General features: G+C 47.6%; 1 protein-coding gene across 1 annotated transcript; it reads right to left on the reverse strand.

Moving 5' to 3' along the window:
• Nucleotides 1–1804: 1804 nt before the first annotated feature.
• Nucleotides 1805–12360, reverse strand: LOC129335767 (C-type lectin lectoxin-Enh2-like). Its single transcript, XM_054988558.1, has 4 exons — nt 12300–12360; nt 10651–10745; nt 2720–2834; nt 1805–1872 (listed from the first exon to the last, which is right to left on the reverse strand). Exons 1-4 carry the CDS (start codon nt 12358–12360, stop codon nt 1805–1807), a joined length of 339 nt encoding a protein of 112 aa, XP_054844533.1.
• Between the last annotated feature and the right edge of the window lie 2502 nt (nt 12361–14862).

The raw sequence follows: 14862 nt of genomic DNA on the forward strand, positions 1-14862 counted from the left end.
TTTCCTCTTCGCCTCCCTGAAGGCTTTGTCAATTTCGCCTCCCCTTCAGGGAGGTGAAGAGGAAGTTAACAAACCCTCTGAGGCTCCATGCAGGGCTGCCTTATACAAAATCAGACTGTTGGCCCATCAGAGTCAGTATTATCTACTCAGACTGGCAGTGCCTCTCCGAGGTTTTAGGTGGAGAGTTCTTTCAACACCTGCCACCTGATTGTTTTAACTGGAAATGTCAGGTTTGTACCGAGAAACCGTGTTATCCTATTTATTTGTTAATAAGGAAGCTGACATTCGGAGCCTAGCCCTCCGGAAGGAGGAACCACTTAATGACCTCAGAGGTTTCTCTTTGTGCACGTTGAGTTAAGGTGCCCGCAGTATGAGATTTGTAATGTTGATGGAGGCTTTTATCACCTGAGAATTTCATTTTGATGGGACGATTTTGCACACACAACATTTGGAAAGCAGACAGTAACTTTCATTTTTGTTTTACATTCTCATCTCATCACCTGCAGCCTTCAAGAGTCTGTATTTCAGCCAAAATAAGACATCAGGAAGCAGGAAGCCAGCTTGGTGCAGTGGTTGAGAGCGGCAGGAGTCTAATCTGGAGAGCCAGGTTCGATTCCCCGCTCCTCCACCTGAAGCCAGCTGGGGGACCTCGGGTCAGTCACTTAAGAGCAGCAGCACTCTAATCTGGAGAGCCGGGTTTGATTCCCCTCTCCTCCACCTGAAGCCAGCTGGAGGACCTCTGGTCAGTCACAGCTCTCTTAGAGCACTCTCAGCCTTGCCCACCTCACAGGGTGTTTTGTTGTGGGGATAATAATGACATACTTTGTAAACTGCTCTGAGTGGGTGTTAAGTCATCCTGAAGGGCAGTATAGAAATTGAATGTGGTGGTGGTGGTGGTGGTGATGGTGATGATGAAGAAGAAGAAGCCAGACTTTTGGTCTATCAGGTCATTATTCTGACTAGAAACCTTTCATATCACCTCCAACATCATCTTTTTAAAACCGGAGAGGGTGGTGGAGATTAAACCTGGGACCATGCAGAAAAGATGCTCTGCCATGGAGCCCTTGCCTTTCCACCTCTGATGATTGTATCAGGTTGATAGCTGTGTTGGTCTGCAGTTGAACAGCAGGATTCGGGCTCAGTGGTGCCTTATTTATTTATTTATTTAATTCGATTTATACTCTGCCCTCCCCGCAAATGGGCTCAGGGTGACTTAAAACAGAAAATGTACAATTAAAACATCATAAAAATATAAAACCAATTTGACAGCTAAAATCTTAGAGACCAACAAGATTTTCAGAGCATAAGATTTCGAGAGTCAGCGCTCCCTTTGTCAGATTCAAGGCATTAAAGGCTCAAGGGATCTCCATTCCTACCTGAATCTGATGAAGGGAGTTTTGGCCCTTGAAAGCTTATACCCCCCAAATCTTGTTGGCCTTTAAGGAACTGCTGCTGGTGATGATAACAGTCTGCTTATATACCACTCTTCTAGACAAATGAGTGCCTACTCAGAGCGGTGGACATAATATTATTATTATCCCCACACTCACCGACGGCCACCAGCGGAGCTCATGGCACTAGTGAGTGCCGAACCAGCAGAGTGCTGATTTGCAGCCCATCCACTTAACCACTATGCTACAGCAGCTGTTGTGCTACTAGACTCCATCCTTGCATCTCTATAATGCTTGAATACCCAAGACAAAACTCAGAAATACTCGTAAACAAATACGATGTTTATTCAGGAAAAGAGAACGAAGCGTCAGGCACAGTTTGCATCATAACCCACGATGATCAAGCGTCCTTGCTACAGCTTGGCTTTGCAGAGGGATGGCATTTTTATTTTACAATCTGCATCATTCCACAACTTAAACTCTGAAAGAAAGCAGCAAAACGGTGTCAGATGTTCTGGTCCTCCCATGCTTTTATATCTTAACTGGAAACAAAGCCCATTGCGCAAATAAATACAACAGGCTCTAGAAAGCTGGGGCTGGGGGGGGGGGCTGGCGGTGGGGGGTGGTGGTGGGAAGGGCTGGCTGGCAGGCAAAGGGGGTCTGGGAAAGGGTAGCAGGCAGGCAGGGGGTCTGGGAAGGGTGGGCTGGCAGGCAGGGGGGTCTGGGAAGGGCTGGCTGGCAGGCAGGGTGGTCTAGGGAGGGCTGGCAGGTGGAGGAGCAAGGGAGGGTTGGGCAGGGCTGAGAACCAGGAGGGGTCTGGGGAGGGATGGCAGGTGGGGAGCAAGGGGAGGTTGGGGAGGGCTGAGAGGCAGGAGGGGTCTGGGGAGGATTGGCAGGTAGGGGAGGCAAGGGGGTCTGGGGAAGGCTGAGGGCCAAGCTACAAGTGATGAATCACACTTGAACAGCAAGTGGATTGAGTGGAGAGCAAGTGGAGGGCAAGTGAACAGGGAGGGATACACTTGCTGTTCCAGTGTCATTCGTCACTTGTAGTTTGGCCCTGAGAGGTAGAAGGAGTCTGGGGAGGGCAAAATTGCGCAAAACTCCCGGATAACAGCGTGTTCCCGGCGCGATTTCGCACGAGAAGATGCTGTCTTCCGGGTCTTTTGCACTATGTTCCGCAGGCAGGTAAGACATGTGGAAACGGCCGAGCTCTCGGCAAAAGATCTAACGTGAATCAAAACATCTTGACAGGTGCAGCACTTGCGCACCCACATGCTCTCCAGGTGGGCACTTCAATTCATGCACTCAAGGACTGAGTTTCTTCTCACCATCTTTTTTCGATACGTGAACACAGAATTCTCCCCCTCCAAAATTGTTGGGTTCACCATCACTCCAGGCTTGATAGAAGAAAGGAGACCAATCAGACCATGCCCAATTCCGGGTCTATTAAAAATGAGAGGAGGGGAGAGAGAGGGTTAGGTGATGGAGTAAGCCCTTCCCCAGACTTGATCATCCCACCAACCTGGAGAGCAAGAGGAGAACAATTCCTGCAGGTAACACTTATTTGTTGAACAATGGTGTTCCGTGTGCTGGAGCTTAATCTGCAAAAGCAACTGAGGAAAGTCGAGGGGAGGGGAGGGGAGGGGAGGTATCATAGAAGTGGAATAATTGTAGATATTTCCCCATTTGAAGTACAGGCCAACTGACGGTTGTTTCTCTGCTACCTTCTTGTAAGCCTTCACTGACTTGGTAGTTCCCACGGAAAACACGGATTTGCCTGATGTTACGCTTGTACAAAGAGTGAGATATAAGTACATACAGCTTAGTGGTTAAGACTGGGGAAACTGGAGCTGGAATCCACACTCTGAGCCAAGCTACAAGTGACGCCTGACACAGGTTGGACACTTGTCAGCTTCCCTCAAGTTTTGATGGGAAATGTAGGCATCCTGGTCTTGCAGCTCGGCTCTCTGACTGCTGTTCATTGGACTTTTCAACTGTCACTTGTCCAACATTCCGCCAAGCTGCCTACATTTCCCATCAAAACTTGAGGGAAGCTGGCAAGTACCCAACCTGTGTCAGGCGTCACTTGTAGCTTGGCTCTCAGTCACAATAGTCACTGCACCAATCACTCTTTCTTTCTCTCTTCGCTTAGGCTACCAAACAAGGTTGTTGTGATGATATAATGGAGGGGGAGGGAAATCATGTACCCCACTCAAACAGGGCTACATCAGTGCTTAGTTCTCATGGTCCCTTTTTACATGCCCAGGGTAAGGCTGATTGCAACGTTGGGGTCAGGGAGCAATTTTCTCCAGGCCAGTTCAGCTAGGGATCTTGATGGCGTTTTGACATCTTCTGGGCATGGAGCGGGGGTCACTGGGTGTGTGTGATGGGGGGGAGGTAGTTGTGAATTTCCTGCATTGTGCAGGGGGGTTGGACTAGATGACCCTAGAGATCCCTATGATCCTATCTCTGTTCTGAAGCTGAACCAGAATAGAACCATTTTGAAGACTCAGTTCTAACAAAACATGGTGTAGAACTGGAGTGGGCCTTGGAAGGGCAACTCCACCAGACATCTCTGTTCCAGGTGCACCACTTCCAGCTTACCACGAATCAGATTTTGAGGCCTTTGTGTTTCCTGGGGTATGCAGAAGCCTCACCGGGTTCTGACTTTTCCTGTCTTCACTTGGCGGTCTTCAAGAAGCAGAGGCTGCACAGTCATCTGTCAGAAATACTCTAGGTTTGAACTTCCTGCAACAGACAGGGGCTCGGAGTAGATGTCCAACCCGTTCCCTTCAAATTCTATGATTCGTGATTATTTTATCGTAACCTTTGCAATGTTCCCCCATGGGTCACTAACGACTCAGCGCTTGCACAGGGGACTACCTTTACCTTTTCTTAGGAAACAGGAATAGAACTTCTCTAGCCATATTCCTAATACTTAACGGTAAGCTTTGTTCGTGAACACAAGCCTTATATTCTCTGCAACTTCTCAGCTACTCAAGATAACAAGTCTTTTACTGCCCTCTTGAAAATTTACAAGGATGATTTCATTGGTTAAAATGTTTCTGTGCTTGAGCCTCATTTCATTTTCTCTTCAACTCAGTTTCTGTCTCAGAGCCAAGCTACAAGTGACGCCTGACACAGGTTGGACACTTGTCAGCTTCCCTCAAGTTTTGATGGGAAATGGAGGCATCCTGGTCTTGCAGCTTGGCTCTCCATTACAGCTGCAAGACCAGGATGCCTACATTTCCCATCAAAACTTGAGGGAAGCTGACAAGTGTCCAACCTGTGTAAGGCATCACTTGTAGCTTGGCTCTCATTCTTCAGTCAAACAACTGGAAAACTGGGGGAAAGGAAAGTGGGCAAAACCAGAACAAAGACCCTGGTATTACCACCTGGGTTTTGCACCTAATAGCTAAGGAGCTTGTGTGTTGTGTCTGCACCACCAATTCCACCTGAGGGTTGAGTGCAATTTGTTGATCCAACGTCTCTCGGGGCACAGCAGCTTTTTGAAACCTGAGCATTGCCTGGAGATGTCTGGCTTTACCCCACATGAACACACGCAAGTATCTTATACTGAACCAGACAATTGCTCCATCAAAGTCAGTATTGTGTACTCAAACTGGTCACAGTTCTCCAGAGTTTCGGGGTTTCTTTCATATGACCTACCACCTGATACTTTTAGCTGGAGATGCTGGAGATTAAACCTGAGACTTTCTACCTGCCAAGAAGAAATTCTGCCTCTGAACCATCTAAAAGGATCCGAGACACCATCCTATATAATTCATACAATGCGGATTTGGACTTTTTGGGTAACAAAGTTAAGATACTGAAGGACGTTCCATTTTTAGTTCGGAAAAGACGTTTTAAGTATCAAAAGCTCGCAGCTCTTCTGAGGGAACGTGGAATAAAGTACAAATGGTTATTTCCGGAAGGAATCTGGTTTAGTTACAAAGATCAAACCTATAAGATACTATCAGAAGATCAACTAAGGGATTTTGAGGATAAAAATTCGGAATTTCAGTGTACCAAGCAAGAAGAAAGGGAGAAGTCTGAGGAGCGGGGGGAGGAAACGAGCACTGCGGCGGCAGTTGCTCAGAGAGAATTGCATCCGGGACCCAGGAGGGGGAGGAAAACTCAATTTGAATTCGATTGTAATTTGTATCCTGTATGATCAACCACTCCATCATTACTCTATTAAGCTATTTCTTTACTATGGCAGTATGAAGGGAAAGCATTGAAGTGTAGTGTTTAGTGTTTAGTGTTTAGTGTTTGTAGGTTACCCTCCCCTTTTTTTCCACCCTCCCTTTTTCTTTCTTCTCCCCTCTTTTCTTTCCCTTGTGTTACTGTAATCTTTTGTAGTTACTGTTATTGTATGTTAGGTATTGAAAAATAAAAAAATTTCAAAAAAAAAAGAAATTCTGCCTCTGAACCACAGTCACTTCCCACTGGATGTGAGACGGCAGGAGTGATCTCGGACACCATAACATGACCATTTACAAAAATTCCATTTTCCTATGCCAAAAAACCGTGCAATTTTAGTGCCGTTTTGTAGGATGCAGGGCTTTTTTTCAGTGGGAACACAGTGGAACGGAGTTCCGGCACCTCTTAAAAATGTTCACATGGCCGGTGGCCCCGCCCCCTGATCTCCAGACAGCGGGGAGTTTAGATGGCCCTCCGCGCCGCCATGCGGGGCCACCGGCCATGTGAACATTTTCGCCGAGGGCAATTTAAACTTTAAAAAACTCCGCCCTTGTTCCAGCTGACCCAAAGTAATGTCATTGTGCGGTCTTAAGTTCCACCGCTGAGTTCCACCACCTCTTTTTCCCAGAAAAAAGCCCTAGTAGGATGTATTAAAACGTACTGAAATAAGACTTGCCAAAGAATATACTGAGCTTCCTGCCTTTCCGTCGCCCAACTCCCCCCTTGTCGACAGCAACATTTCCAGGGCCTTCCCAACCATGTCTCATCACCAGATCTTTCAGTTACATCACCTTCTTCTGGATTGCAACTGGGCTCTGTCACCAGGAAAGATAAGCGTCTGCGACTGAGTACTCACTTTTCGGGGATCATTTAGCCCAATCCACAGTCTTTCCACAGTAGGGAAATTATTTTTTAAGTAGTTAGACACTGCGGCATGCTCTGGTTCTGAAAGCATGGATGCAAGATGGCCACCATGACCGAGAACCTGACACTCAACCTGAATGAGAGAAAGAACAAGGAATTCTGTGCAGCAACAAAACATGCAAACTTTAACAAGGAAAGTCCTGCAAGTTGCTCCTGTGCTGGACTGTACTTGTATCTAGACATGTAGACTTTGGCTGATTCCGCACACGTTGGATAATGCACTTTCAATGCAATGTATTGTCAAAGGCTTTCACGGCCGGAGAACGATGGTTGTTGTGGGTTTTCCGGGCTGTATTGCTGTGGTGTGACACTGTGACACTGAGAGATCTCTGTCTTTTGGTGCTACACCTCTGAAGATGCCAGCCACAGCTGCTGGCGAAACGTCAGGAACTACAATGCCAAGACCACGGCAATACAGCCCGGAAAACCCACAACAACCATCACTTTCAATGCACTTTATCAATCGTTTGAGGTGGATTTTTTGTTCCGCACATGAAAAAATCCATTCCAAATGATCTATAAAGAGGATTGGAAGTGCATTATCCAACGTGTGCAGAATCACTCTTTCTGGCTTCCGAGTAGCTGCATCAATTCCACTGTGATGGTGCCAAGGGGTGCCTGAACTCCTCTGGGCTTGGATTGCCTCGCAGTCACCAAGTGCAAAAATGCCACTCTTTGATCATTGATTGGATCAACTGATTGGATCAGCTCCGTTCACTGGAGCTGGGTGGAGTGGCCACACAGTCACCCTTATGCTTGTCATTTCGGGATATAGATAAAAATAAGCATGCGTGTTGCCTCTTACAGCCAGTGGCATTGCTCCAACACAGAGAATTCTTTTCTCTGCAACCAAATTTAAATCTATCATGAATGTCTTCCAAAATGAATTAGTTTCAATACATTCGACCTTTGGCTGTTCCCATTCATGGTTTCTGAGTATAGCCGCTGGCATAGTTTTCCTGCATGCACACTTTTGCAAAGGGGTTTTAATTGCCCGTTAAACCAGGAATGGATCCAAAAGAACAGGGGACGGTGTCTTCTCTGCCAGTAGCATGAGGCTGTGGACTTTCGCATGAGTAGACCTCTTTCGGGCTATCAACCCTAGGGTTTGCCACTTGTTCATTCAAGGGGTCATTTCACAGAAAAAGAGCTGGAGGAACTCAGCATAACTCATTAGCATATGCCACGCCACTTGACATCACTGGAAATATGTCATTAGCATAACTGATTTGCGCATGCCACACCCCCTGACATCACCTATCCTGGCTGTTTTGGACCCAATCCTGGCCATTCAGGTCCAAAATTGCTCCCAAAATGGCAAAAGGGGGCTGAAAATGGCCAAAAAGGGGCCCCAAATGGTCAGGATCAGGCCGCTGCTGAGTGGGAGAGTGATCCACCACCCGTCAGAGGCCTGATCTGGGCCATTTCGGCCTCAGTCCAGGCTAGGGTTGCCAGGCCCCCTCGATCTCCCAGCGGGAGACTGGGGCCTGGCTCTTACCTTGGAGGAGCTTGTGTGTGCGCGCTCTCCTGCAAGCATGATGACATCACTTCTGGGAGTGACATCATCAATCAGCCCCCGTTTGGGCGCTGATCGGGCCTGTTGTGGGCCCCTGCAGAGCGCAGGAACGCTCCCACGCCCCACAGGGGCCCACAACGGGCCCAATCCGTGTCAAAACGGGCCCAATCCGCACCCATTTTGGCACAGATCGGGTCCGTTTTGACGTGAATTGGGCCCATTTTGGATCCCTGTGGAGCGTGGGAGCATTCCTGCGCTCCTCAGGGGCCCACAGCGGGCCCAATCCGTGCCAAAACGGACCCGATCCATGCCAAAACGGGTGCGGAATCGGACCGTTTTGGCGCAGATTGGGCCCGTTATGGGCCCCTGCGGAGCGCAGGAACGCTCCTGAGTTTTACAGGGGCCCCAATCCTTTGCACTGCAGTGCCAGCCCAAAACGATTGAATCAAATGGTCCATTCAAATACACTGAAGAACTGGGGGGGGGGGGGGCGCAGCACCACAGGGGGGCGCACATGGAATGCGCCAGGTAAGCGGGGGCGGGGGTGGGAGGGTGGGGGCTAGGAGCTCCCCCGCCCCCACCGGGGGTCTGGCAGCCCTATTCCAGGCCAAGACGGGCCCCAAATGGCGGAGAGTCAGGTGGGCGGGGCCACCTGACATGTGACCTCTTTGGGGAACTACCAGAACTGCATTCCTGTGCATTCCCCCTCGAAATGAGCCCTGGTTCATTCTGTTCCCAGGGACAGCACTCTGGGAGCTGTCATTTTAGATCTCGGGGGTTCAGAGTGCAGTCCTAAACTAGTCTACTGCAAAATGCCCCATTTGATTCAATAAGGCTTACTCCCAGGAAAGAGGATTGCAGCTCATTCTACTTTCAGGGACTGTAAATTTTTCGACCCAGTCCTCCTTTTATTTGCACACTTGCAGTTCTTCAGTGTATTTGAATGGACCATTTGATTCAATCGTTTTGGGCCGGCCGGCACTGCAGTGCAAAGGATCGTGGGGGTTGTAGTAGATCCCCATATGACAAGGAAGAGGTCAAGAAAAAGCGTGGGAACGATTCTAATATGGTTTCTGCAAGTAGAATGAGGGCGCAATCCTTATTCCTGGGACTAAGCTCATTGAATAAGATGGCACTTGAGTAGACCTGCTTAGGGGTGCACTGGGCAGCTAAAACAACCCTAGAAAAAGAAACACTCATTCCAAATTTGGGGGGACGGGGGCGAGACTACAGTCCTAATCTCCTCTACTCAGGAGTAAGTTCCAGTTTATTCAGTGAGTCTTACTCCTGCTGGAGTAAGGATCGCAGCTCGTTATACTTTCAGGCCCTGTATTTGACACATTCTCCTGCTTTGTGTTATCTGTTCCTCATGAGGCCTTTTAGCCCACGGACTGCAGAATCAACTGTGTGTTATGCCTCAAGGAAGAGCTGTTCCAGATTCAGAGAGCCCAAACTGCATCAGAAAACCAACAGCTGCAACAGAAGGTCCCTTTTTTGTGCATTTAACTATTTATCAGCATCCGTATATCTAGTTCTCATCTTGACCAAATCTGTGGATACCTAAATCCAGACACTGAAGGCATGAGCAGGTAAGACAGATCTTTCTACAAACCTGAAAAAGTCCCAAATTTGCAGAAAAATCTGCAATCTAAAAAAAAAAAAACATTGGGGGTTTTAAAAACCCCAAATAACAGCAACCGTGCCTGTAGCTTTAAGAAATGAATGCTCTCTTGGTGGTCATTGTGTCGGTTGCTAGGAAACCACACCAATATTGCAAGCCTTCAAACCTTTGTTTCTGTCAGTAAAAGGCAAGGAGAGAGGGCAGGGCCCTTTAGGGGTGTTTTGGCCTTTGAAAGAGGATTCATCAGGGTCAAGTCCACCAGCAGCCACTGGGTGACTTGTTACCACATGAAAGGCATGAAAGGTGTAGTGGTTAGAGTTTCAAACTAGAATCTGGGAGACCCAGGTTCAACTCACCCTCTGCTGTGGAAGCTCACTGGGTGACTTTGGGCCACTTGCGCATTCTCAGCCTAACTCACCTCACAGGGTAAAACAGATGCGACAAGGAGGACGTAAGGCGCTTTAGGTCCCCAGAAAGATGACATAAATAAATAATAAATGTAGTTGAAGGAGGGGGGAATATACTGTAGATCGGCGTGTGAGTGGGAAGGAGAGGAGAAAGAACAGAAAGGGGGAGATATAGGGGCTGCCAGGAGGAGGGAAAGAGAAAATAGTGTGGGGAGGGGGCTACGGCGACAGTGACAAGTTCCTTGCTATTCCTTGCAAGTTCCCCCTATGTAACTGTGCCCAGCTATTGGGCCATAGTTTCCCCAGGTAGACGCTACCATGGGTAGAGAAGGAGGGAAAGCTGAAGACAGGTGGGCAGAGCAAAGTAGTTGGCTGGTGGGTGAATCAATGGATCCTTTTTGAAAGGATGCTTCCATCGAGCTGCAACACAACGAGAGTTGCCCAAAGTAGCTGGCCAGGCGTCCAACATGGAATCCAGCTCCTGACTTAAGAAAGGGTGAGCCATTCAAGCGACTGCTGGTAGTCGTGGGTAGAGGACTGCTTAAGACCAGCTTTCCTCAGTGCCAAGCCCCAAGCGGCCTCTCTTACCTCTGAATCCATCCACGTCCGCTCAGTGGCAACCACTCCATAGCAGAACTGCTGAAAGGCCAGCCATGAAGGAGGGCAGTTGACAGCATTAGTGCCTGTCCAGGAAGGAGGGAATGGCAGACAGAGACAGAGGAACAAGGGGAAAGAGCCTCTGTTAGTGGGAACAGATTTTCAGAACCCCACCCAGAGATTTGCATTTCATATTCATGGTTCTGCTGGGTAGCCATGTTAGTCTTCAGTTGAAGAGCAAGACTTTAGTCCAGGGGCACCTTACAGACCAACAAGATTTCCTGGGTATACGTTTTTGGGAGCCAAAGTCCCTTCGTCAGATATGTTAGTGTCTGATGAAGGGAGATTTGACTCTTGAAATTTTATTATTGTGGAAATCTTGTTGATCTTTATTGTGGAAATCTTGTTGATCTTTAAGATGCTACTGGTCTCAGATCTTGCTCTATGGTTGTCCTGGGAGCTATGAAACCCTGACCTTGAACAGACACGGTGATCTTAGCGTTTATATTGAAATCTCCAAAGATAATTATTGTTGGGAGTCCTTGACCCCAGGTCCAGGGAACCTGCTGGCAAGGTAGGTAGAAGGAAACCAATAGGATGCCTAACCTTATCCCTGGGATCCAACACAAGGTACATACAATCAAGGCTGGCGTCTACCTGCAGTGAGTATCTGGGGGTGGAGAGTGCCCTCAAGTCATAGCTGACTTATGGCAACACCTGGTGGGGTTTTCAGGGCGAGAGGCTAACAGAGGTGGCTTGCCATTGCCTGTCTCTGCAACCCTGGTCTTCGTTGGAGGTCTCCCATCCAATTACTAACCAAGGCCGACCCTGCTTAGCTTCTAAGATCTTACGAGAACAGGCTCACCTGGGCTATCCGGGTCAGGGTGCAGTGGGTATCTACTGATGGAGGAAAACGTACAAAGAATTGCTACCGACCCACCTACTCACTTCCTCTATGAAAGTACAAATTCAAATATCTTAATACATAATTAACAATTCAATACCATAGAAATGCATAACAATGAATTTGCTTTATCAACTCCCTCTTGATACAGCATAACAGTGGAAGCCAACATAATTCCAGTAACACCCGCAAGACCGACAAGAATGGAACGACCTGGTCAGGAAAGCTTCCACTCGCCTAGCATGATGCACAACTGTACAAAACTGAATTACTCATGAAGGCTTTTTTACTCAATAGGGCTGTGCTATAATGAAGTAGTTCAGAGAGATGTTTTGGTAAGGGACAGGGACTGCAGGCTATACTACTGGGTACTGTCTGTGGATGTTGAAATGATCTTACTGGGTAGTTTCCATGTGATTTAATAACTCATGTCAAATGATTTTCGTTTTCCCCCCACAGTTTTATCTCTGTGTTCCTGAATTTGAATTGGATGCTTCTTTTCGAATTTCTGCCACACATACGCCATCTCTCCCCCCCCCAAAAAACACTCCTTCCACCATATGAGCTTCTTGCCCCTCCCACTTCCTCAGACTTAGACAGTCCAATACATAGGATAAGTCGGCCACCAGCCCACACCATGGGACACCACCACTCAACTCCCATATGAAACCAAGGACGACAGCCAGGTCCTAGGGACAACTAGAGTCTTACACTGGGGCATCCGTCCGTCACTCACCTGGGAAAATGACGTAGACAGCCAGAAGGCTAAAAAGATGTTGGTAGGTTAATGCCGCCATCTGCACCTGTGAAAAAAGAGCAGAAGAATATAAACGGTCAGCTGCGGCACAGGAAAATTTCCCATTCTGCATACAAAGGCATCGGCGCATCCGAGAGGGCCACCAGATCGCTTTTCTTTAAGCCGGAAAGCAGCCGGCACAATCTCTGAACAACACACTGGTAGTAATGGCATAGAGCGAATAAGGTAATCCTATGACAGTTGAACCCCATAGGTATAATCTGGTTGTTTATATGTTACTTGATTTCTACATACATCACTGTATGCAATGGGGTGCATGAAGCAATGCTTAAGTATTAATGACAAATTCAAACTTCTTCTTAGGTTGGCTCTTAGAAGAAGAACAGTGTGAAGCCACCGGTGGGCGAGATGATGGGATCACCGAGCTTCCTGTGCCAAGCGGCAAGAAAGCAGTGGTGTGACTCCTGAGAGATAACATTGCCGTGAGCCTGGGTTGCCCTGAGACCTCTCAGGGGATTAGCAGAATCAAAGAGTCCCACTGTGAAGGTCACTCACCAGTCTGGCCTGTCCGTCTGCCTCCGGCTCGTTGTAACCGACAGCCGCTTCTGTCTCTCAAATGAACAATGGTCGTCCTTCTGGAGTATTTATATGCCCCAGCATTTATACACTAGAGCATTAAACCAAACATTATCACTCAACCTAAAAGCACAGCATGTGAAGACAACCACGACTGAACAGCTACCAGGAAGCAGAAAGCATGAGGGATGCCCGTTGCGTTGTTTCCGATGGTCTTATCTTCATGATTTTGTCGTAATAACTAGCTTAGATTGCCATGAAGAAAAATTAGAAAAAAAATATATAAATGCACAGTTATTACTAAAAATATAAACACCTCATGTATGAAGGTGGTGATGGAGAGTGCCCCAAAGTCATAGCTAACATATGGCAACCCCTGTTGGGGTTTTCATGGCAAGAGACTAAGAGAGGTGGTTGGCCATTGCCTGCCTCTGCAACCCCTGGTGTTTGTTGGAGGTCTCCCATCCAATTACTAACCAAGGCTGACCCTGCTTAGCTTCTGAGATCTGATGAGACCAGGCTCACCTGGGCTATCCAGGCCAGGGCACATATGCATGTTTTTATTTATGTCATTTATAGTCCACCTTTCTCACTGAAGGTGGATTACACAGTGTGAGATTCATATAGTCAAAATCAAGGACGTTTCAATAAAAAATGCCATAGAGACTATAAATATGAATTTGCAAAGACACAACGTCAGCAGAAATCCAATACAGAGTTGAAATGCTGAAACAGAGCATAAACAATTCTACGATTGACAATAAATGACATAGATCCACCCAGTAGGATCATATTTAAAGCAACAGATAGCACTCTTTGAATCCAGAGAGAAACAAAATAGAATTGTGTTGCACCTTAAAGACCGAATGAGCAGTGCGTTCATTTTCAAGGAACAGTTTTGGTTTTGCAGAGGATGGGGGGGGGGTGCGTGAGAGTTTGTCATCAAGTCACAGCTGACTTGTGGCAACCCCTCATGGGGTTTTTAAGGCAAGAGACATTTAGAGGTGGTTCGCCGCTGCCATTCTCTGTACAGGAGGATTTGAGTCCAGTGACACCTTAGAGGCCAACAAGATTTTCAGAATATGAGCTTTCAAGAGATACTGAAGAAGGGAGCTCTGACTCTCCAAAGCTCATACCTTGAAAATCTTGTTGGTCTTTAAGGTGCCACCAGACTCAAATCTGACCCTGGTCTCGGTGGTCTCCCATCCAAGCACAAACCAGGGCTGACCCTGTTTAGCTCCTGAGAGCTGATGAGCTCCGGCTAGCCCGGGCCGTCTATGGTCTAGACTTCACTTAATCAGACACATTGAATTGATTCTTGGTCATAGCAGCGGTGGGGGCGGGGGAGTGAGCAGTGTGTTTAAAAGGCCATAAAAGGGGTAAGTCTCACTCAAAACAGACTTTTTTCCTGTTAGATTAGGGCCATTTTCACACCACTAACCTGCTCTTACTTTCCCCTCTCCCCCTCCCCTCTCCCCCTGTTTCCAATGTATGTCTCTGGGCAGCTGATCATATAAATAAATAAACAGTGAACAAATCCATCAGCCAGCCAGCAGTTGGAAATAAACGCTGCATTTTTTGGAAGTCTTATAATTTGGTGTTCATGGTATCAGAGCTATTCCATGCCTGCTTGCTTTTGCTCAGCCTTGTGGGAGATGTAGTTCCCCCTGCACAGCACTTAATTACCTGTCTCAACCCACCCAAGATCCTGGGTAGATTCATCTTGCCTACTGCGCAAACGCAAAAGCCCCCCTGGCAAAGCAAGGGAATGAAACTCCATCGCCACAGCTGCAGAATTCTTTGTTAGCCTGTCAAGGTGGGTGGCAGATGGGCAAACAGGTCATAAGTTCACATCATGAGTGCTAGTAGCTGCTGAACATGCTATGCTCAAATTTGGTTGGTTGTCAAAGACACAATGATAGTCCGGGCAAATATTTTGGTATGACATCGCCATGCAGTTCTTACG

Source organism: Eublepharis macularius, chromosome 9, assembly GCF_028583425.1.
Source record: "Eublepharis macularius isolate TG4126 chromosome 9, MPM_Emac_v1.0, whole genome shotgun sequence".
Classification (NCBI taxonomy): Eukaryota; Metazoa; Chordata; class Lepidosauria; order Squamata; family Eublepharidae; genus Eublepharis; species Eublepharis macularius.

Excerpts from the sequence above, each read along its gene's own strand:
- LOC129335767 (XM_054988558.1), bottom strand. The coding sequence starts at position 12,360 with ATGGCGGCATTAACCTACCAACATCTTTTTAGCCTTCTGGCTGTCTAC. Across the intron at positions 10,746-12,299 it reads TGTCTACGTCATTTTCCCAG|GCACTAATGCTGTCAACTGC; the intron begins GTGAGTGACGGA and ends CTTCCTGGACAG. Across the intron at positions 1,873-2,719 it reads TCACGTATCGAAAAAAGATG|AGTTTAAGTTGTGGAATGAT; the intron begins GTGAGAAGAAAC and ends GCTTTCTTTCAG.